The following is a 20809-nucleotide window of genomic DNA, read 5'->3' as shown; positions in this document are numbered from 1 at the left end:
GGTACAAGGTCCCAATACGAACATACCTCAGGGAGTACATGAAGCTACAGGGGCGCAGTGAAGGCACAAACTCTCTATTAATTATATTACATGCTGTCGCAGGCACAGTTTGTACGAACATCACGACTCAACACTTATGAGGTGAGCAGAGTTTCAGGTTCAATTTGAATGTATCTAGATTTACCTTTGGTCTAAGTTGGTTTGCATTTAAAAAACGGTTCTCCTCACAAAAAAAAAATGTTTTAGTCTTGAGTATTATTATAATATGGCATGAATTAAAGAATGGGACTTAGACAAGTGGGTAGGAAGCTCGCACTTTGACAAAAAAGTAAACGTGCTTTTTTACAACGTTGGAAAACTTACTTATTGAACAGTTAATTTTAGAAGCCTTGGATAGATTATAACATGAATTAACTGTTCAAATTGCAAAAATCTGTTAGGCACGAACCAAACCCTTGTTCCTATTATAATATTAAAGTACAATGAAAATCGTAACACAAATCACAACTTTTGTCAAACTTTTTCCAATACAAAGAAATACTTCCATTGATTTAAAATCACCAACCAAAATTTTCACGACAGATTTCAGTCCAATAGAGATTTAATAATGCATTATTATAAGCTTCATTTATTAACCCTTCCGTTAGAAACTGAATCAACATTGAAATATTGAAATTTAAAGATCAAAGGTCATGAAACAATTTCGTCACTTCCATAATGAATTGTTATTAAAGGCCTGCTTTATTTGCAAATGTTCACAAAGGGAGAACAGTTAATAATTGATTGAATTAATCAATAATAAATAATAATTGGTATTTTCGTTACATTAACTAATATAAAATCACAACTGATGGTATCGAAAATCTACGTCAATTTAAAGCTCCGCAAACTGCATATGTTCAGTATACACTGATGATTGAGTTTCATCGGGCTCATAAATGAGTATGTAGGTAGATGAATGCTAGTTTGCAAATCATAACGCTTGCTTTGGTATTAAAGAATGTCTACCTGTCTTTCTATGCCTCTTTGAGCTCTTTATATCATCCACTAGTATTCTTCAAACAAATAAATACTCTAGTCGTACTATTTAAACCATTGTTCCAAACAAACTTATTCATTGTTAATTTATTTATCCTTGTTCCCAATTTAGAGCCCGCCAACTTGTTCTGAATAAAAATCAATCGGCCATTGTGAAGTTCCTTAGAAGGGCCTAAACCTAAATATTCCAAATCAATTTTAAAGCGTAACGTTCACAAAACTCCAATACTTATTTAATTAAAAGCTTGTTCATTGTTTCACCCCCGAATTGATAGGAAACTTCTTGTTTAATTAGCAAACGGTTTAAATAACTCAAAGTCATCGAGCTAAGTTGATAAACTGTTCAAATTGTACATTCTTTACTTGTCTTAGGTATATCTTTTTGGGGGAGTTTCAGTGTTATATACGTAAGTATATTTTGTCTACTCGAACTCTGCAAGCTGCCTTCCATTGAGTAACAATTACGGTGAAGTTAAAAGAGTATTACAATTACCTATAGAGTTTTACCTTTCTTCTATATTTTTCTACAGAATTTATAAATCTTTGGCACTCGAACCAATGGACGTAAGGTTCTCATTACATTGTACATGGCATGGCAGTGAACTCAGATTTTTACTTTGCTGCCCTCAACCACATGACCTTGGTCACTCTGGCTTTCAACATAACTTTCTTATTCACTTGGATAAGATGGGTTTCTTAAATAAAATTCATCTACATATGCATATTTTTCCTCGACATGACCCATTTTTTCCCACAGAACTCCCATACAAAGCTACTAAAGGTAATCTATCCAAAGAAACAATTCCACTAGAGCTAGCATTCTGTCTGAAGGCAGAAATGCGTGAAGACGGAGGTGGCACACGAGGGCGTATCGCGACACTCAACACACAAATGTCGACCAAGTGATTTCCAATCCAGTCCACAAAGAACACGTTGATGTAGGCAAAGACTGGAAGAGACGGTGTTTTATTATCACGCGTTCTTAAGGCCCCGGACTGCATCAAAGCGTAGTGGAGAGACGAAGATTTCTCGAAGATTCTCCGTTTGGGATATCTACTACTGAGTGGATACGAAATGTTTGAATAATAAAATAATGGGTGTTTTTTAAAAACGTTTCTGCCCTTCAGCTTTTGAAGAAGATGGGCCTTGAGGATGAAACAAGAAACCATTCGTTTTGCTTATTCTTACTAAGTCAATCATCTAGCTGCTCAGGACATGTTATCATAGAAATCTAAAAAATAATCACCAACTTCCTGAATCCGTGCTGCTTCATAAGTTTTCTCGTGCCCAGCAGCTACCTTGCGCGACTGCTAGAAGCAGATTTTCATTTACACCAGTCATTTCTAGCAGCCCTAACTCCACGTGCCACTTTTGTCTCCCACTGCGGTTCACTTGGCTCTTCGCTCGATCGAACGCTTATTCGCGATTACGGCCGTCGCCCGCTCAGCAGGTGATCCGAGGAAAAAATACACCATGACAAGCCTCGTTTGCAATCTCTTGTGGTAAGCAATTCGGAGATGCGGAGAGATAAAGACGAGGGAGTTTCGAAATTGACTTAGGAGTTTGATATAAGACTATGGATGGATGAGAAACTAGGTTATGTACACCAAGGTTGGTAAATAAGCAAATAGCCTGACTAACAATGTAAATGCAAAAGTAATAGTTTGTATGTTGCCTTTCCACGCCAAGACAAGGGCTTCTTTTTAATCGGGTGCTGGAAGAAATTCCTGGGGGTGCGGGTGTTGATGCTATATATAGTCTGGGAGTAGATCATCTGCTTGCAGTATAACTAATCAATTAATAACCACTCAAATGTTTTCTATTCAAGCTCAAAAGAAAAACAAATAATCTAACCAAGCGGCGCAAGTATAGTAACCTTATTGGGAACTATACTTTTGAGCCATTTGGGGTCGAAACGCTCGGACCATGGGGCCCGAGTACGCGGTTACTTTATAAGGACATCGCGAAAAGGCTTGTCGACGCTTCGCGTGACCAGAGGGCTGGCTTATTTTTCGGACAAAGAATTAGCATTGCCATTCAACGTGGCAATGCAGCCAGTCTTCTGGGCACGTTTCCGGAGGACAGTGATGCGGAGGAATACTTCGACGCCTGATCGATGCTCTTTTATATTTTATGTTTATATATATTTTGTATATAGTATTTTATTTTTAGTTTTGTTTAAAGATAAGTAGTTTAAGTTTGTATATATGTATAGTGTGTACATTGTAGAAATAGATTATAAAAATAGACCAAAGTAGCGTTCCAAAAATATTTAAAACCACAAAAGAAAAGTGCGCATTTACATATTAAATTATTCAAACAAAAAGATCCATTCAAGTGTACTTAGATCAAGCCCATCTGTTCGGGTTCCAAGAGAGAATATCATAGGGATGTGTCCATGGGCCGGTTAAATTAACCGAGACAGTACGAATTTATCCGAATTAGACGCACTTCGGATACGCTAAGGCTCGTGCACTTGACTACTGAATACGATTTGGGTTAAGGATCTTTGCACGCGAAGCGTTTTATACGGCGTTTTATTTTATATACCTTTTCAGGTAAGTCGGGCTTTGGTTTCATACACGATGAAGAAAGAAGTACAAGAATTAGATCATTAAAATCCTCATCTCATATACCTCATCTAATTGCATAGTGTGTTTATCTGCTTTGGGAAAAGGGTTGCTTCTTATTAGATGGTAGATGACGTTACTAGCCTACTAAGAAAGTATGCTTACCTTTCTTCTTTTATGTATTTTCTAGTATAATACAAAGCATCTATAATTTTGAAAAAATATTAACAAAGTAAAACGCAGCGAACAAAACGCCCATTCACATGCAATACAAGACCCTAAACGAAAAATTCCGCTTTCATCCGGTTGAAACCGCTTCGAAAAGCGGTTCGGTTCATAAAAAGGACTATATCCAATTTGTAGGATCCGACTAAGCGTGGCCGGACACTGTGGTACATTTAAATTAGAGAACGGAGATTTGCTTTACGAAATACTGAAAATATTCAGGGTTCCTTCCTTTGATGGTGGCCTAAATTCATTTAAAGATGGGCTTAACTCTTCGTTTAACTTGAATTCTTTTAAGGTACGGGTAGATGAGACCGAGTCAAAGGTTCTCATTCTTAAAATGAAGGAACATTGAATAGGTACTGTGCACGAAGGTGATTTTTCTATTAACGTCAACAATAAGGACTGTATTGAAAAATCTAATTAGGAAACCAGAACCAGATAAAGGTTAGGTTAGGACTTCTGAATCGGTTCTACATTAATTACTTCTTAAAATTAAAGCCTTACTAACATGTCTTTGTTTGCTCTAATAGATGTGTTGATAAACATCTTGTCTGTCTTCTTTACCAGTCGCGCGCGACAAGTCGTAGCGAGCGGATGCTTTACGTTGTTATTGAAATGTTATTTTTTTTTGCATATACCCTCCAATTATTTTATAATCAAAATGAATGATAATAAAGATGACGATAGTTTATGGAGTTTAAATAGTGAGGAAATACCAAGTATGTGTGAGCAACAAGTTCTAAATGAGGTGAGATTAAATAACAAAGAAGGCAGTATACAGAGTGGAATACAAGAACAGTGCGCGAGACCAACACCTGAGAAGAGATTGAGAGAAGATGGCGAGGAGAACACAGATGATGATGAGGGATTTACTACTGTGATGAGAAACCCAAAGCGGCTAAACCGTAGTTCTTCGTTGAACTATAATATTAATCGTACAACACAAATGGAAGACTTAACACTAGAAAATAACTACGACGTTTATGTTTCCTCTAAAGAATGCCTACCTAAACAAATAGGTCTAGCTAAACTCCTAAGATCAGAAAACATACTGGGTATTATGAAAATAAATTATAAGAACCCCTTTAGGGTACGTATACAATTTGAAAATAGAGAATATGCTGAGAAGCTATTGTCCTGTAAAAGGATGGAAGACTTAGGATATAGATGTCAATTAGCTCAAGAAGTAAATTTATCATATGGAATCGTCAAAAATATCGAATTGGACGTGGATGAGAAAGAATTGACAGAATTATTTACCAGCGAATATGATATTGTTTCCGTAAAACGGCTGAAACGGTTCACAGAGCAAGGAAAGTGGATAGATAGTGAGACAGTTCGTATCTGTTTTAAAGGCCCTACAGTTCCCTTGACGGTTGAAGCTTATGGTTGCAAATTTAAAGTAGAATCATACACATTTCCCGTAACGCAATGTTCGAACTGCTGGCGTTTCGGCCATCTACTACGCCAGTGTCCTACGAAAAGGCCGGTATGTCCGAAATGTGGTGAATTTCATGCGAACTGCGAAGCAACGCAATATAGGTGTATCAATTGTAAGGGTGCACACATGTCTTTTGATAAGACTTGCCCCATATTTTTGAAAGAAAAAGAAATACGTCGTATTATGTGTGCAGAAAATACCACGTATAAAAAGGCACTTGATATTTACCTAAAAGCTGAGAAAAATAAAGAAGTGTATAGTAAAAATGACAACGCTGAACTCGGTCGACGGGGAATAAGGTTAAATATTAGTAACGATACAAACATAGTAAATGATTTTAAGCATGCCCCTTCTTTTAGAGATGTATTAGTAGGAGAAATTGAAAAGTCAAAGTCTCAAGATCATGATAAAGAAAAACCGATTCAAGAAAATGGGATAACAATAAGAAAGGAGAAGAAAAAAGGCGAACGTGAAAGCGGGTATAGACATATGGTCATCGTGGAACAGAATAGGGAAGAGGACCATGCGATTTGTCAGAATGACGAGAACCAGGAGTCTATTCCAAAGAAAAACAGCCAGGGCAACTATTCGTTCTGGCAACTAATGAGACGGATTAAAGATACTATATTTTCGAATAAAGAAGCAGACGAGAAGATCATTGAGATAGTGAAATTAGTTTTAGAATATATTAAACTCTCTTTTGTTAAAATAATGCAGGGTGGAGATTGGCTAAACTCGATTTTTAAGCTGTTTAATGGATAGTCCTCAACGTGAAACAACTTTAAACATACTACAGTGGAACTCACAAAGCTTGAAACCAAAGAAAGTAGAATTTGAATGCCTATTACTACAAGAAAATGCCCACATTGCTATTGTTAGTGAAACATGGCTAGAGCCAGAATCTCATTGCTGCATAAGTGGTTACAATGTGTTTCGAAGAGACAGGTTTGACTCATATGGTGGAGTTGCAATTGTTACTCATAGCTCTATAAAGACTCAAGTGTCAACCTTCAGACTGAACAACACAGGTATAGAGGTACTGCATGTGAAGTTACTAAACTTTCCTCACGTACAAAATATTGTAAGTATATACTGTCCATCTAATATAAGAACTACCCCGTTAGATTGGGATTCGCTGTTTGGTGCGTTTGCTCAAAAGACTATAATAGCGGGTGACTTTAATGGTCACCACACAAACTGGTCATATAAAAATGACCCAAGAGGTATGCAGTTATTTGACTCATCCCTAGATAACGGCTTCTTTTCATTAAATGACGGTAGACCTACAAGGATTAAACTGGTAAATGGCGTGCTTCAGCAGTCCTCACCGGACGTTACTTTCGTATCTGCAGACATTGCTATAAATTTTAAATGGAATATTACTAATGAGACATTAGGTAGCGATCACATAATTATCAAAGTCGTATTTCATATATCAGATAGGTGTCTAAATCAAAATTTTGTTAAGCGACGTAATTTAAAAAAAACTAACTGGTTTCTGTACCGACAAACATTAGAACAAAATTTTTTTTACAACAACGTAGCCACTACAGATAATGTTCAGGCTAAATATGACTTTCTAGTAAATGAAATTAATTCTGCCGCGGACATAAGCACTCCTTTAATTAAGATATGTACGGACCCTTTACCTAAATTTAAACCGAAGACGTACTGGAACTCAGATCTATCAAGATTAGTGGCCAGGAGAAGATTAGCGTTATCGATATTTAGGCGAAATCCAACTCCCACAAATTTAGGTATTTTGGAGAAGCAAACCAGTGAGGCAAGACGATTGTTAAATCAATCTAGATCTCAAGGATGGAGAGATTTTTGTAGCAGCATTAATGAGTCAACCTCTGTTTCGGACGCTTGGAATCGTATGCGCTGGATGAAAGGACATAAAAGATCAAAGTTTTATGCTTCTAAGCAACAAATTGAGGAGTTGTTATGTAGTCTGGCCCCTGATAACGTCGTACCTCAAATGCCAATAGTTGAGTCAAATAATACTTCGTTAGAAATTAAGTTTACAATTCAAGAATTAGAAAAGTGTCTTAAAAAGAAAGATACTGCACCCGGTGACGACCAAATAACGTTTTCTATGCTTTATAATCTTCCGAAATCAGTAAAATTGTACCTGGTAGAAATATATAATATGATCCTAGAAACTGGCGATGTCCCTTCACAATGGCGTAATATTAAAATAGTACCGATTCCAAAAAATAATACAGGTTCAGGTAGTCCACAAAAATTAAGACCCATTTCTCTAATCTCCTGCATATGTAAAATTTTCCATGTCTTATTGTGTAAGAGACTTGAATGGTATGTAGAAACAAAGAAAATCTTATCAGCGAGTACAGTTGGATTTAGACGATCTCAATCATGTGTGGATTGTTTGGCTCGATTGGTTTGCTACATCCAAATTGGTTTCTCTGAGAATTATCCTACGTTAGCGTGCTTTCTAGACATAGAAAATGCGTATAACAATGTGACAGTAGATAGTATTATTCGAGTCCTAAGCGAAATAAACGTCGGAAAGAAAATATGCAAATATTTGTGGGAATTCTTGACGGAAAGACATCTCAAGAGCACGTTCGATGGTAATGAAGATAACTTCTTGATCAGGTGGACTAGTAAAGGCATCGCCCAAGGCGACCCACTGTCCCCGTTAATTTTTAACATAGTTACACATAAAATTTGTCGTAGCGTAACTAATGTTATAATATCACAATACGCTGATGATTTCGTCCTTTATACTGGCTGTAAACACCTTGCTGACAGTGTTTTAGAAGTACAAAGAGCAATCGATTCAATTATTATTCTACTGGAGCAGTTAGGTCTAGAATTATCAGGAAATAAATCTCAGGTCTGCATTTTTAGCAGAGGACGGAGGAGATTACAAATAAACCTTAACATCAATGGTTCTCTAGTAAATCCGTCCGAATATGTCAAGTACCTAGGTGTATGGTTGGACAGAAGTTTACGTTGGGGGAAACATATAAACGAAACATGGCAAAAAACACAAAGATTTTTGTGTGTATTGAGAGTCTTAGCGGGGACAGCATGGGGAATGCACCCTAAACACCTTCGTAGGCTGTACATAGCATTAATCCGAAGTAGAATGGATTATGCAAGTTTTTTATTTGATAACAGTGCAAAAACACACGTGAGTAAATTAGACAGGGTGCAAAACCAAGCTCTGAGGACAATAGGTGGTTATATACGAACCACTCCCATTCATGTAATGGAATGTGAACTGTGTGTCCCTAATTTAGGTCTAAGAAGAAAATATATTGCATTCAAATACTGTTTAAAATCACAATCTTTTCTTAATAACATAACGATACACCTATTAGATACCTTAACCAGTCACATATCAAACACTTATTGGCGAAATAAGAAAACACCGTTATTAGTAACAGCGTATAACAGTACCAGGGATGAAGTCCTGTCAGCTAGTTACCCTTTAGAAATGTATAGCTTAGATATTTGGGTTTCAAACATAAATGTAGTAGATATTATAAAAGATCATTTAGATAGTGTGAAATTGTGCAAAAAATCGTATGATTATAATATGTTAAAAAACAATATAATAGAAGAACTGTATACTAAATATAATGGTTGGTTAAAACTATATACAGATGGCTCTAAAACTGGAAATGATCTTGGTGTTGCCTTTTATGACCCGAGACATAATACTAAAAGATTGTTTAAAATTTGTAACAGTAGTATATGCATAATGACGGCAGAACTCGTTGCAATATCAAAGGCTCTTGCATATTTACAAAATGAAGAAGTAGAAAACGACAACATTGTCATTTTTTACAGATAGCAGAAGTGCTTTGCAGCATATAGCTCGATGCGCCTCTGGCTACAGAGGTGTCTCGATAGCTTATGCAGTACTAAGACAATTGTCATACTTTATATCTAAAAATGTGCATTTGATATTGCAATGGATTCCATCGCATGTGGGTTTGCTGGGAAACGAGGAGGCTGACCGTCTGGCCAGGATAGCTATACATGAAGGCAATGAGTTAAATGTTATCCCAAGCTACGTTGAACTCCTTCCAAAGTACAAAATTGAATGCTTTAAGGATTGGAAAGAATATTTTGATAGAACGTCACTAGAAAAGGGAATTTGGTACAAGACGATACAGTGTGAGCCTCCTCGCATTCCTTGGTTTACCGATACAAACCTTAATCGACAGCTTATAATAATAGCGCATAGACTCCGGTCAGGGCACGTTCCACTCGGCAAGTTCCGGCATCTAATGGGCAAAAGTCACAGTCCCAACTGTACCGAATGTGGTACAATAGAGGATGTTTATCACTTGCTGGTGGAGTGCGTCAAGACCCGAGCTGTCAGAGAGGCGCTGATAAATAGCTTTAAAATTAATTTGATAGATGTTGGTTTTATTCAAAGTATCTTATCAGAGCCTCTCTCTAAACCAGCCATCTTAGTATTTAAGATAGTAGATAAAGTGTTAAAGTCGTAATAAGTCGTGTAAAGTAGCATTACTTGTATTAGGTTATGATGGGGCTGGCATGGTGCTATTGTGACCAAAAGCCCCTAAATTAATGAAAGATAATAAAAAAAAAAAAAAAAAAAAGTCTTCTTTACAACCCTTTGGGACATTCTCTATTAAATTAAAACAGTCCTCCCCAAGCAATATACTGAAGTATACAGACACACACTTGACCAAATTCCATTACCATATCTCGAGTGTCGACCCCTACACTCGTTTATTAAGAAATCTAGTAAGCAAATAGGTGTAACCAGATGCAAATGATGTGACAATGCAATAATCTATCGTTGTGAGTGGGATTGCAAAAGTTGGGGTACGCACTAGGTTCGAAAGAGGTGCGGTTTTAATATTAGCACCGGTATGTAATGTGGAACCGGAGTGTGATGGAATATCACATGACATGTACATACGTTGGGGCCACCAATATAGTATCTTGGCTAGGACTTACTCTCTTAAAATATAAAACGTATGACAAAACCCATTATAGTTGGAAGTTCGGTATTATTTTAAACATATCATAGTCTAAATTAAGCGCACCAAATAGACTGACATTGTGGTACACCAGAAAGACAGTAAAATGAACAGTTCCATAATAGACGTTGTAAAACTAAAAAACATCCAGTGTACTGGTTCTCTCTTTGTAAAAATCGCAGCGTTTGACACGCCACATTTCTTCCACTAGTGCGTACAAAATAAGTCATTTCTAATTGGATGGAACGCATATTTGCATATAGATTGCATTGGGTCTCAGCGGCGACACTTAAGGATTCCATCTTTTCCACATAGTGAGTAGGTATTAGGGTCCCCCTAGTGCATTCCTGTGCTTTGCTTCTGGAGTAATTTTCTGAAGAACCGTGTCTGATTGAATAAGGGTCTTGTTTGAGTGTCACCATGGAATTATCTACACAGCGGGATGGGAATTCATTCACTTCAGTTTGGTTTTCCAGATTCAGTTTCGAAAGCGTTTATTATGAGAAATTAATTATAACGACGTAGTACTTTACATAACTCCTTGTATGAAGCAATCATAAATACAAATAGCTATGTGACAGTACAGTCAGGAAAAAGTCTTTCTCCAAAAATATTTTCCTGCACCAGGTATAATAACAAAGTTCCAAAACTAACCGAGTAAACCAACCCGCAAACTTCACAAACTGTTCAAAACCAATATTTAAAGACACTCCTTAAAAGCATCTTCACCCTAATAAGATCATTTTATTTAAACCCCGTGCACACTATGACAAACTTTGGGCAAATTAAAAAAGTTCGCCTTTTGATTAAACCTATTCATTATTAAACGAAACCGAACTAATCTGAAAAAAATCTCGTTACCGAGTCGAGAGTTAACGGAAGTTGCCGAAGTTAGCCGAAGTTGGCCCCTTTGATAGGCCGCAACTATTGGTAGCGAATAAGTTTTACCATAGGAAGGATGTGTGGTGCAAGCTAGCAGATTATAGGGATTAAAAAAAACTCACAGATGAATTGAACGTAATGCTTCGCAAGGCATGTAAAGGTGAGTAACGGCAGTAGTTAGAATATCTTTGACAATCGCTATGGGTTCCATCGATATCACACTACTATACGTTGATTAGAACACGCCATAAAATATTGCTAATGGCGGACGGAGTGAGAAGCCAGAAATACTAACAAATAATCTTCCTAAGGGGTATGGCGTTGTCCTCCCATTGGACAAGGGGATTGAGTAAATAAAGGGCAATAGGTAGATCTCACAGTCTGTCAAAATCAGTCTGGACACAATTATGATATGTTATTGCTTGCTTAGCTTGCTTGCTAAGCTTGTAACTATTTTGAGAAGTTTCTTAAAAAACGTTTAATACCGATAGACAAATTGTTTTTGCCACTATGCAATTCCTAGTTGACTAGTAAGTAGTGTACTATTAAGAACATTTAGAATGATTTTCAGGTACTAAAGCTCTTCCCTTACACTACACCCCATAAAACAGATCAAAGCACGCCGTTCACGACATCATTAAATGACTACCATACGACCATCAAATCGAATTTGCCGTCACATCCAACCTTAACTCGATTCAATAAAGATCAATTTCCTCTGATCTATCAACCGAACTATTTTGTCAAACTACATGCGTGATTTCCTTTAAGCACTATGAAATGATTATACAATTGAACATGTTTATGCAATTGTAGTCTTTGTTTGTACGCAATAGAGGTGATATTAGTGTAAAGGGGCTATTGTTAATTATTGCTTTAAACTTTGATGTTGTACAAAGAAAGGTATTAATGGCGAAGATTGGTTGTGTACATGTTTGTTAATCAATTTGTATTAATTATATTATGGTATTGCTTGTGATTGGTTCTTGAATGTACTTGAGATAGAATTTCAAAGGACTTCAATGTATTAAATACCTGTAGTTTGTGTGCTTGGCTACGATAGTTTGTATATTATTATGGTATCCGTTTTCGAAGTGCGATAATCACCAATGTACTTAGGATCTGTAGATACGAACATAAAATGGCAAATTTTCTTAAAGCAACTTTAGAACTTTAGAGCAATTATTAGTTTAAAACAAAGTTTGTAGACGATGAAAATATTAGCATTAGTCCATGCATACTTTATACTTAAATTACGGTTTTTCAAATATTTATTAGTTAGATACATGCCATAACCTAGTATGTACGAAAATAGCTCCAATTTCATTTCTATTCCTAAACTGTAATTTATCTTGAATACACATCCCGAGTAACGGGCCCAAATAGACAACTTGATATGCACGTGACACCCATCTATCGACTGGCCTCAATAAGAGCAGCTTACCTTTCAGGTAACAACAAATTATGCCACACGATGTTAAGAAAAAATCCAAAGGGACAGCATGTTTAAAAGGTCACTATCCACCTAGTTTAGTAGTTGAAGTCCGTAGTTTGGCACAGATAACCTCGTTACTGTAGTTATATTGTTAGCAACGTCTTGTCTGACCCTACTCACAGTTTTAACGTGCTTACCTACTGGTTATGTGCTAGGTTTTATTGTGTAGTTTTAAAATAGCTAGGAAAGACAATATTGTTGTTAGATAAATAAAGTAAAATAGAGAAGTGTTGAGTATTGTACTTTTTATGTAATCGAAAAAGACAGACAAAAAATATTTTTTTCATTAAATCATATGAATTTAAATTGCACTACGAATGTTTACAGTTTGTTTAGCTGACAGTTTATTCGGGCACATAATTCAGTATGAAAATGAGTGTCAGTTTACACAAAACAAAGATAAGTTATTTCTCCGGTAAAGTGATTAAACCCTTCGACTGCTTAGTCTGCGAGGGCGAATACTCTTATGATGCATGCTGCACCAAACCCTAATAAAATTGGAAAAAAGACTGGTGATGACTTTCAAGGTACGTCACGATATTTTGGAATTTCCACCCAATAAAATAAATTAAACAAGGAATTCGGTTTTGCAGCCATTTAGCCAATAACCCATTAATTTCCATTTCACGGAACACCAACATTCGGGGTAAATCTTTACTTTTTCTTAGAAAACCAGTCTTCCTACTCCGAAAATTGCTATTCCTTAGTAGACTTTCCAAGAATTCTCAGGTGAATAGTCTGATGTAACATTTGCTCCTACACAATAAAACCGCAGAACGCCCACGTCTAGATAATCAACAAACTGATATTATAAGAAGTGTTTGTCCGACAGTTAAACGTTAAATAAATGTACCTTTTTAAAGCAAATATTAATTTATTTCAATTCATATTAAGTCCTTATTTCCTAAATATGTTGGCGTTAGCTTAAAGACTAAGCAAATGCAGCTGAATACCAGTGCTACTCGTTTTATTATCTAACAAGATTTCGAAAGCATTTTCCCTCGCTTCCTGGGGAAACTTCTTTCCACATCCGGATAAAAAGCTAAAGCCTTCCATCCCCAATAAATGCGCTATGTAGCAGTGAAAGGTTTTTTTAATCAGACCAGTATTTCCTGAGGTTGCCTCGTTCAAGCAAACAAACACTTTATAATTTTGTATGTAATACAGATAAAGACACTTATTTTTACTACCAACCAAATCCTAGTCTAATCCCAGCCTAAAACTAATTGTAACTTCATCCAAACTATCAGTTTATTACGAATTCTTCGGGGTCAGGCATTAACGACTCAAAGTGGCGTTAACAAGGGGCTTTTACAATTCTCGTCACGTACCCGTGACGTCACTGAACGTCACTAGGTTCCGATATGGTGAAGAAATAGTTTGGGAGAACAGGTGTAATAAGAAAAGTTTGGGAACGAAGATTTTGTGGTGTGGACTACTGAGTTTTTGTTGGATTTGCTTTTAAGATTTTGAAGATATTGAAAACAAGCTAAAATTCCAAATTAATCTATATGTCGGAGGCGTCATCAAGATGGCACTATCGTCCGACATCAGTTAGGGTATTTAAGCAAAGAGATAACTCAAAGAAACTCAAACACTCACAACTCAAACGTTTATTCAAATTAGTCAGAACAAAAGACAGCCCCCAAAACGCCCGCCCTTCGCCACTTCCTACGTGTTCTAGGTGGGGAGAAGAAGTGGCGGAACAAACTCCCCAGCAACACATACCAACCATTACAAAACATTCAAATACCACAAGAACCATACCATAGACCATAATACCATACCATACCATACCATAGAAGAACCATTACAATTCAAAAATCACAAGACTTACCATAAGTTTAGGTACTACAACGCTAGGCAATAACACCAGGTACACTACACGTAACGAAAGGCAGTAACGCGACAACTCCACGAAGACTCGACGAAGCTTCGACCAAGACTGAGCTAAGACTGAGCTCCGCGGACGCCACGCTGACCGCCACCACTCTGCCAAGCGCGCCAAAATGTTGTTTCACCGGAAACGCCGCTAGAGGGCGCGCTTGCGTGACGTTTAGTGTCCGTACTATTGACAGTCTCCGACATATACTTATAATAAATCTGTAGAAAGGTCAATTCTGTACATTGAATATATTTTCAAAATAACTATTAGGGGGTGATTAGTGATCGATACTGATGCCAAAAATGCAATCAGTAAAATTTTTGTCTGTTTGTCTGTCTGTCTGTCTGTCTGTCTGTCTGTCTGTATGTTCGTTATGGAAACAAAAACTACTGGACGGATTTTAATGAAACTTGGCACAAATATTTTTCATACTCCTGAGCAGGTTATAGGATACTTTCCATCACGCTACGATCAATAGGAGCAGGGCAGTGAAGGTAAATGTTGGGAAAACGGGAGAAGTTACTCCATTTTTTAAGCTTCCGTCGCGTGTGCAGCCTTAATGGTTACAGCTACACAGAAACCATGTACGACGAAAATATTCTTCATAAAATTATGTAAAAAATATCCCATGGCAGCATATGTCTATCTTTTATGGTTGACTCACAATAACACGTAAAACTCTCGGTAGCTTAGCAGTTCGGAGCTTTCTGATTATATTTGTCTACTATTTCGTTTATAACACTCTCACTCACACTAATTAAACATAGTTAACAGTATTATCTATTAATTAAAAAAAGAATGTTTTAAATCGGTAAAGAAACACCAAAGTTATACATGAAAAACGGTAATAAGCCACCGCGCGTGAATACTGAATCACGCACGCTATAAGGATCATTTTTGTGCAACGGTCGCCGCGCTCGACGCGACTCGCGGCGCGGTGGCTGCGCGAGCTTCATACAATATTTGGCTGTTGGTGCGATTGATGCGAATAGACGTTCAGAGCGTTCAACCTTATTGCGCGACTTTTAGGTTTTAAATAATTTATTTTTAACTTTCTTTTGTTGTTATTTTATAAAATAGGTTGGTACCTATTAGTTATTTTTGTGTTTAAATATTCGTTCAAATTACAAATTATTAATAGTTTACATTTTATTACTTAAAGAAGCAGTAAGTACGCATAGATTTAGATAATTGGAGGGGCTGGTGTTTATTATTTCTTCCTCTCTTTGCACAAAGTCCGACTCTAACGCGGACGAAGTTGCTGGCAGAAGCTAGTCATCATTATGAGAGGTTTAGTTACATACTTGTGTAGGTATAACTGTTTCAAATAATCACTGATGAACTGTGGTCTGTTTATGCATAGGCTTAGCATAGCTGGCAAATAAATGTGTTTAACGAATTCCTACTGATAAACATGTAGGCAATACTTAGTCGTATATGTATATAAAACAAAAAATATTAACATAAACAACGTTTACTACCAACACTTTATTGAACAAAAATATGATTATAACAATATTATTTTCTTTTTGTGAAATTAACTTAAGATTCACTGTTGCGTTTGCAATTTTAAACTAAAAGAAACCTCCATAAAATGCTCAACCTCAATAAAAAAAACTATTACTTTAAGTTCCTTAACAAATTCCTTCTACACTACACCATCCTCTAGTTTACTCATTCTCGCGTAAGTTCCCTACTCGTTCAAGTAACTAGCTCGTTTAAACAAAGCATATTCTATTTCGGTCTTCCCACGTAGTGCCTGGCTATCGGGCGTTTGACAAAGCTTGTGTTTTCACACCTTTGTAGGTAGGCCGAATTATCGCGATTTTCGGTTTGTCGCATCTACTGTTTTGCAATGTGACGTAATGTGAGTGCTGGTATGACAGATACTACAGTACATAGGTGGCTTGAATCGCGGTTTGGTGTTGGTCCTAGTTGCCGAAATTGTGTTCAAAATGCTGTAATTCTTTTTGCGATATTTACTTGTTTGTTGACTTGTGTCATGAAAATATATTTATGGTATGTAAATTAAAATCAAATGTCCCTCTAATTCACTTATTTGTGCAAAAAGTTAATGCTAAAGAAAGTTTTTAATATCATTTTTGCACACCAAAATCATCTATTTATTCTCAATGGTGCCCGAGACATTCTTCTATAAGATCAACTGATACCGTGAGTAACGATGACACTCTAATCTGTAGCCATACATTCAGATCATAACGCCACAACACCATCCTTGGTGTTTTAGGTACCCAATTAACGACCAGAACAGACAGAACGTGTCAACATTTACACTAAAATAAAATAACCATAACAACTATTTTGCCCGTACCGAAATCTTGGGAACAAACATGGCATACCAATTAAGTGGCCGCAAAGATAAACCCCAATTGTACGGGATTGGCAAACTGTAGGAACAAGGACTAACAACCGTAGTGATGGGACGTTATGGGAATTTGTAGGCACTGTTTTAGTTCTAGAGAAAATGGGGAGTAAGTATGTGAGAAAAGAATTCCGTTTTTCAGCAGTTACGTAAATTGCTGGTACAAAGAGTAAAGGTAGTAAAGAACGTTTGAGTTTTTCGAGGCTAGAAGTTATAGGACATTTTATTTTCCAGTTACATTCTTGACTGACTGACACAGGACATTAATTTTTCCACGATACCTTCTTGAATGAATAAGGAATTAAAAACAATCGATACCTACCTACCTACACCCTGGTTTTGATTGAATCGAACCATCTTAGAAATTAATCTATAATTTTGCTGAGAAATCTACATGATTGGTCCAAAAGATAAGACATACCCCACTATGCCAAGCAAACCTTATCTAACTAACGTAGAAATCAAAGTACAATTATTATAACGTCCCATAACAGTCCCGAATGTTCCGGAATATTCCAGAACGTTCCACGTCAACTGCCCATCCCTAGTCAACCCAACGATTTGCTTGATTCTCCGTTTGTTTAGGACTTAATTAAATTGATAGGTACCCGTGATTGGATGATTTTGGGCCCAAGGACCGGACTTACCTGCTTTCATTATGTATGTATCAGGTATTTAGGATTACATGTTGCTAAGGGTACAATCATGTTTCATGTTTTTACAGAAGTATGCTTCTAATCCCGGAAGGATATATTGGGATTGTTTCGAAAGTATGTACAAAATTAACAACGTTATTGCTTATAGCTAATGTTTATTATAGTCTAAACTTTCAGTCTTAGACACCGCTTTCAGTCTTAAAGCAATTGAATACTAGTGTATTACATGGAGCGGCAGCCTGTCTGGCGATTTTCAATCCTATGATCTTTCTAATGTATGACTTACTTTAAAAAATTCGTCTCTGATCAGGTGATCATGTACCTCACTCTCTTTGTTGATTCTCAGATGATCTGAGGACAGTTGTGGAATCAAATCACTCAGGTGATCAGACTGAAACAAACCATATTATGTTCAAGCTAATCCCAAATGCAAATCCTACACATAGAATAAAATACAAGCATGTCAATGACGTCACGCTGTGACGTAGCACCCCTGTTAGGGTTCCGCAGTATCGCCCGTGGCTAATTGAATGCCGATGACGTGAGCCGTGATGAGCCGTGACGTGCTACAAGGGTTCCGTACAAATGTATGCTGGTTCTGTCTGCTATGAGGTACATATTTAGTAAGACTTCCATCATGCAATGAGCAACAAAGCAATATCTGAAATCATCATCTTCCTGACCTGTTCCCAAGTTATTTGGGATCGGCGCAACATGTCATTTTCTTCCATTCCTCTCTGTCAGATATCATACTTACATCCACTCCCTTCTGCTTCATGTCCTCTTTCAGGAAATCAATCCATCTTTTCCTCGGTCTACCAAAGCAATTGATATCTGAAATGTAAAAGATAAATATGTTTTAAAGTTAATCGCTCCCACAGAAGTGTTTATTATCAAATATTTTTAAGTTAAATGGGTAGTAAATAGATACATATATAATCTATGTATTTTCATGTTTACTCCTCAATTGGGTAGTATATAATCATCCTAAACATATAACGTAGATTAATAAATTGAATTTATAGAAAATGATAAAATAAAAATAAATACAAAATTATACAAACCCGAAAAACATATTAAAGTAATGTATCTTCACGGAAACTTCCCTCGAGGACCGGCAGAGCCTTCTTATAAACGAATTAATGAAGATTGAGTGAGGTACCAACACTCAAGAACATTTTAAACATGGGGATTTGTAAAATAAGCGTTATTTTAAATATTAGCTTGAATTAATGTACTATCAGTACATCGAGTGAATAATTCCTTATTCATTTATCTGTTAATGTTAATGTGGTGAAATTTTCATACAATTTCGTGTGGTCGGTGGAAGAAACTGAAACTGTTTCGTGTTTAACGAAAAAACTAAACTACAAGGTAATTGTGAAATTAGAAATCTGACCATTTTAATGGTCATATTCTTAATTTCAACAATGAAATATTAAACATAGCTTTGTTGGGATTATAAAAAAAAATAGCAATATTCCGCCAAATTTCCTCAGAAAAATAGGATACACCACCTGATTTCTGTTAAACTCATAATTTAGCTTTATATTTTTATGAAACTATCTTTGTACCACTTCAACAAAGTTTTTAAAAACCAAAAAATATAGCACTTTCTGAAAAATTCTAAATAATATAACAACGGAACCACCAAAACTAGCTATTCAAATCTGCATTATCCTGCAATTTTTCACCGTCGCATGGTTAACGCGATTTCATGGCGTGACCATATGTCCCAGTAGGGTGTCCACCCTTCTCGGTACCCCATCAATGTGGTTATCGTAGTGTTTCCAATGCATTGAGCAATTTCAATGGCTTTTTATACCCATGCTTTGAAAAGTTAACTTTTATTTTTTCGTTCCTGAAGTTTCAGTCAGGTGGAGTTCTTTTGTTATGTTTTTCATAGGGTTTTTTTATGTAAAGGGGCATTTAGAGTGTAAAATTTCAGCTGCTGTTATTTTCTCGTTATCAGATTATTTTATTTAACTGTTGAAATAGTGAGCAGTATTCTTCTTGTTGCTACATGTTACATGTCTACTTCTTGTTATAACTAACGAAAGTAACTTTATCTGTCTGTTCCGCTTTCATGTAACATGTGTTAATAAACCGATTTAATAGTACTCTGATGGATCTTGAAAGGAAAAGAAAGAACATAATATACCATTTCACTCGGGTGCAGAAAGTGGTTCCCCATGGAGTGGTTGAAACCATGAGAGATAGCTAGCATATCAAAATAACAATTAATTACAGTTCTTTGTTTGGAGGTATCACATACCAGTGACTTCTAAAAATAGTCACAGTGGTCCATTACGTGTGTTATTTTCTTTTTTATTCCTACATCAAAAATAAGTGATAAAAACCATTCACGTCCAACACAAGCACCTGTCTGTTTCAAAACTCTAATATCAAATAGAAAATACACAAAAATTCTAAAAAAAGGAACATAAAAGAGATTCAGGTGCTAAAGGAAGACAAACAGACATTCATTTCCGGCGCCACCTAGCGGCGGGGGGCGTCAACTACACAAAGTACGCCACTTCCGGTTAATCTTCTGAAAGCAAGTCTCTTGAAGATTTTCTACCGTTTTTTGTTAAAAAACGTGTTTTTGACTTGAATTTAGGGATGTTGCGACTTTATTGTATAAAGAGATTTTTTATGGGGTGTCTGTGTTTATTATTATTATGGTACCTACCAACTTTTTGTGCGCTCTCGTAAAAATTGAAAGAACTTTCGGAGTAAAACATTGAATTTTTCAAATCGGCCACGTAATTCCTGAGAATTGTTTGTTAAACAAATAATTTCTTCAGCTTTCGAATATTAAGCACAGATTAAATACCAACAGCTGTTTTAAAAACTCTTCATTTTAATAACCAAAAAAATAAATACTATCTACCTACAGCTAAAATAAGCGTATTTATTTTTTCTCCCAACTCGTTTATTCAGACTGGAGTGGCAATATAGTCTACAGGTGTACTTAAGAACCAATATATTTTGAGTTACTTCATAATATGCCTGTAGGGCTCTTGAAGGCAGACGGTCCTATATTGTGAGGCAGACAAGGCACAAGGTAGACAGAACGAGGCATATATGAGGCAGTCAACCGTGTACAAGGTTGTATACTTTATGTTTGCCAAATTATATGGACGTAAAAGTGATTGAAAGGGCAATGGGCAAGTTGGATGTTGAAATGGATATATCACTATAAAGGGTATTTCCGTATTCCTTATTCTAAAGCAA

General features: G+C 36.4%; 1 protein-coding gene across 1 annotated transcript; it reads left to right on the top strand.

Annotated features, from left to right (window-relative positions):
• The first annotated feature begins 4497 nt into the window (after positions 1 to 4497).
• On the top strand, positions 4498 to 6039 carry LOC124636624. Its single transcript, XM_047172790.1, has one exon. The coding sequence runs from the start codon at positions 4498 to 4500 to the stop codon at positions 6037 to 6039; it is 1542 nt and encodes a 513-aa protein (XP_047028746.1).
• Positions 6040 to 20809: the final 14770 nt, after the last annotated feature.

The sequence above is a fragment of the Helicoverpa zea genome, chromosome 14 (genome assembly GCF_022581195.2).
Source record: "Helicoverpa zea isolate HzStark_Cry1AcR chromosome 14, ilHelZeax1.1, whole genome shotgun sequence".
NCBI classification, from domain to species: domain Eukaryota; kingdom Metazoa; phylum Arthropoda; class Insecta; order Lepidoptera; family Noctuidae; genus Helicoverpa; species Helicoverpa zea.
This window is presented reverse-complemented; position numbering and strand designations above follow the sequence as displayed.

Bases quoted from the DNA above. Each gene is read 5' to 3' on its own strand.
- LOC124636624 (XM_047172790.1), top strand. From the start codon at position 4,498: ATGAATGATAATAAAGATGACGATAGTTTATGGAGTTTAAATAGTGAG.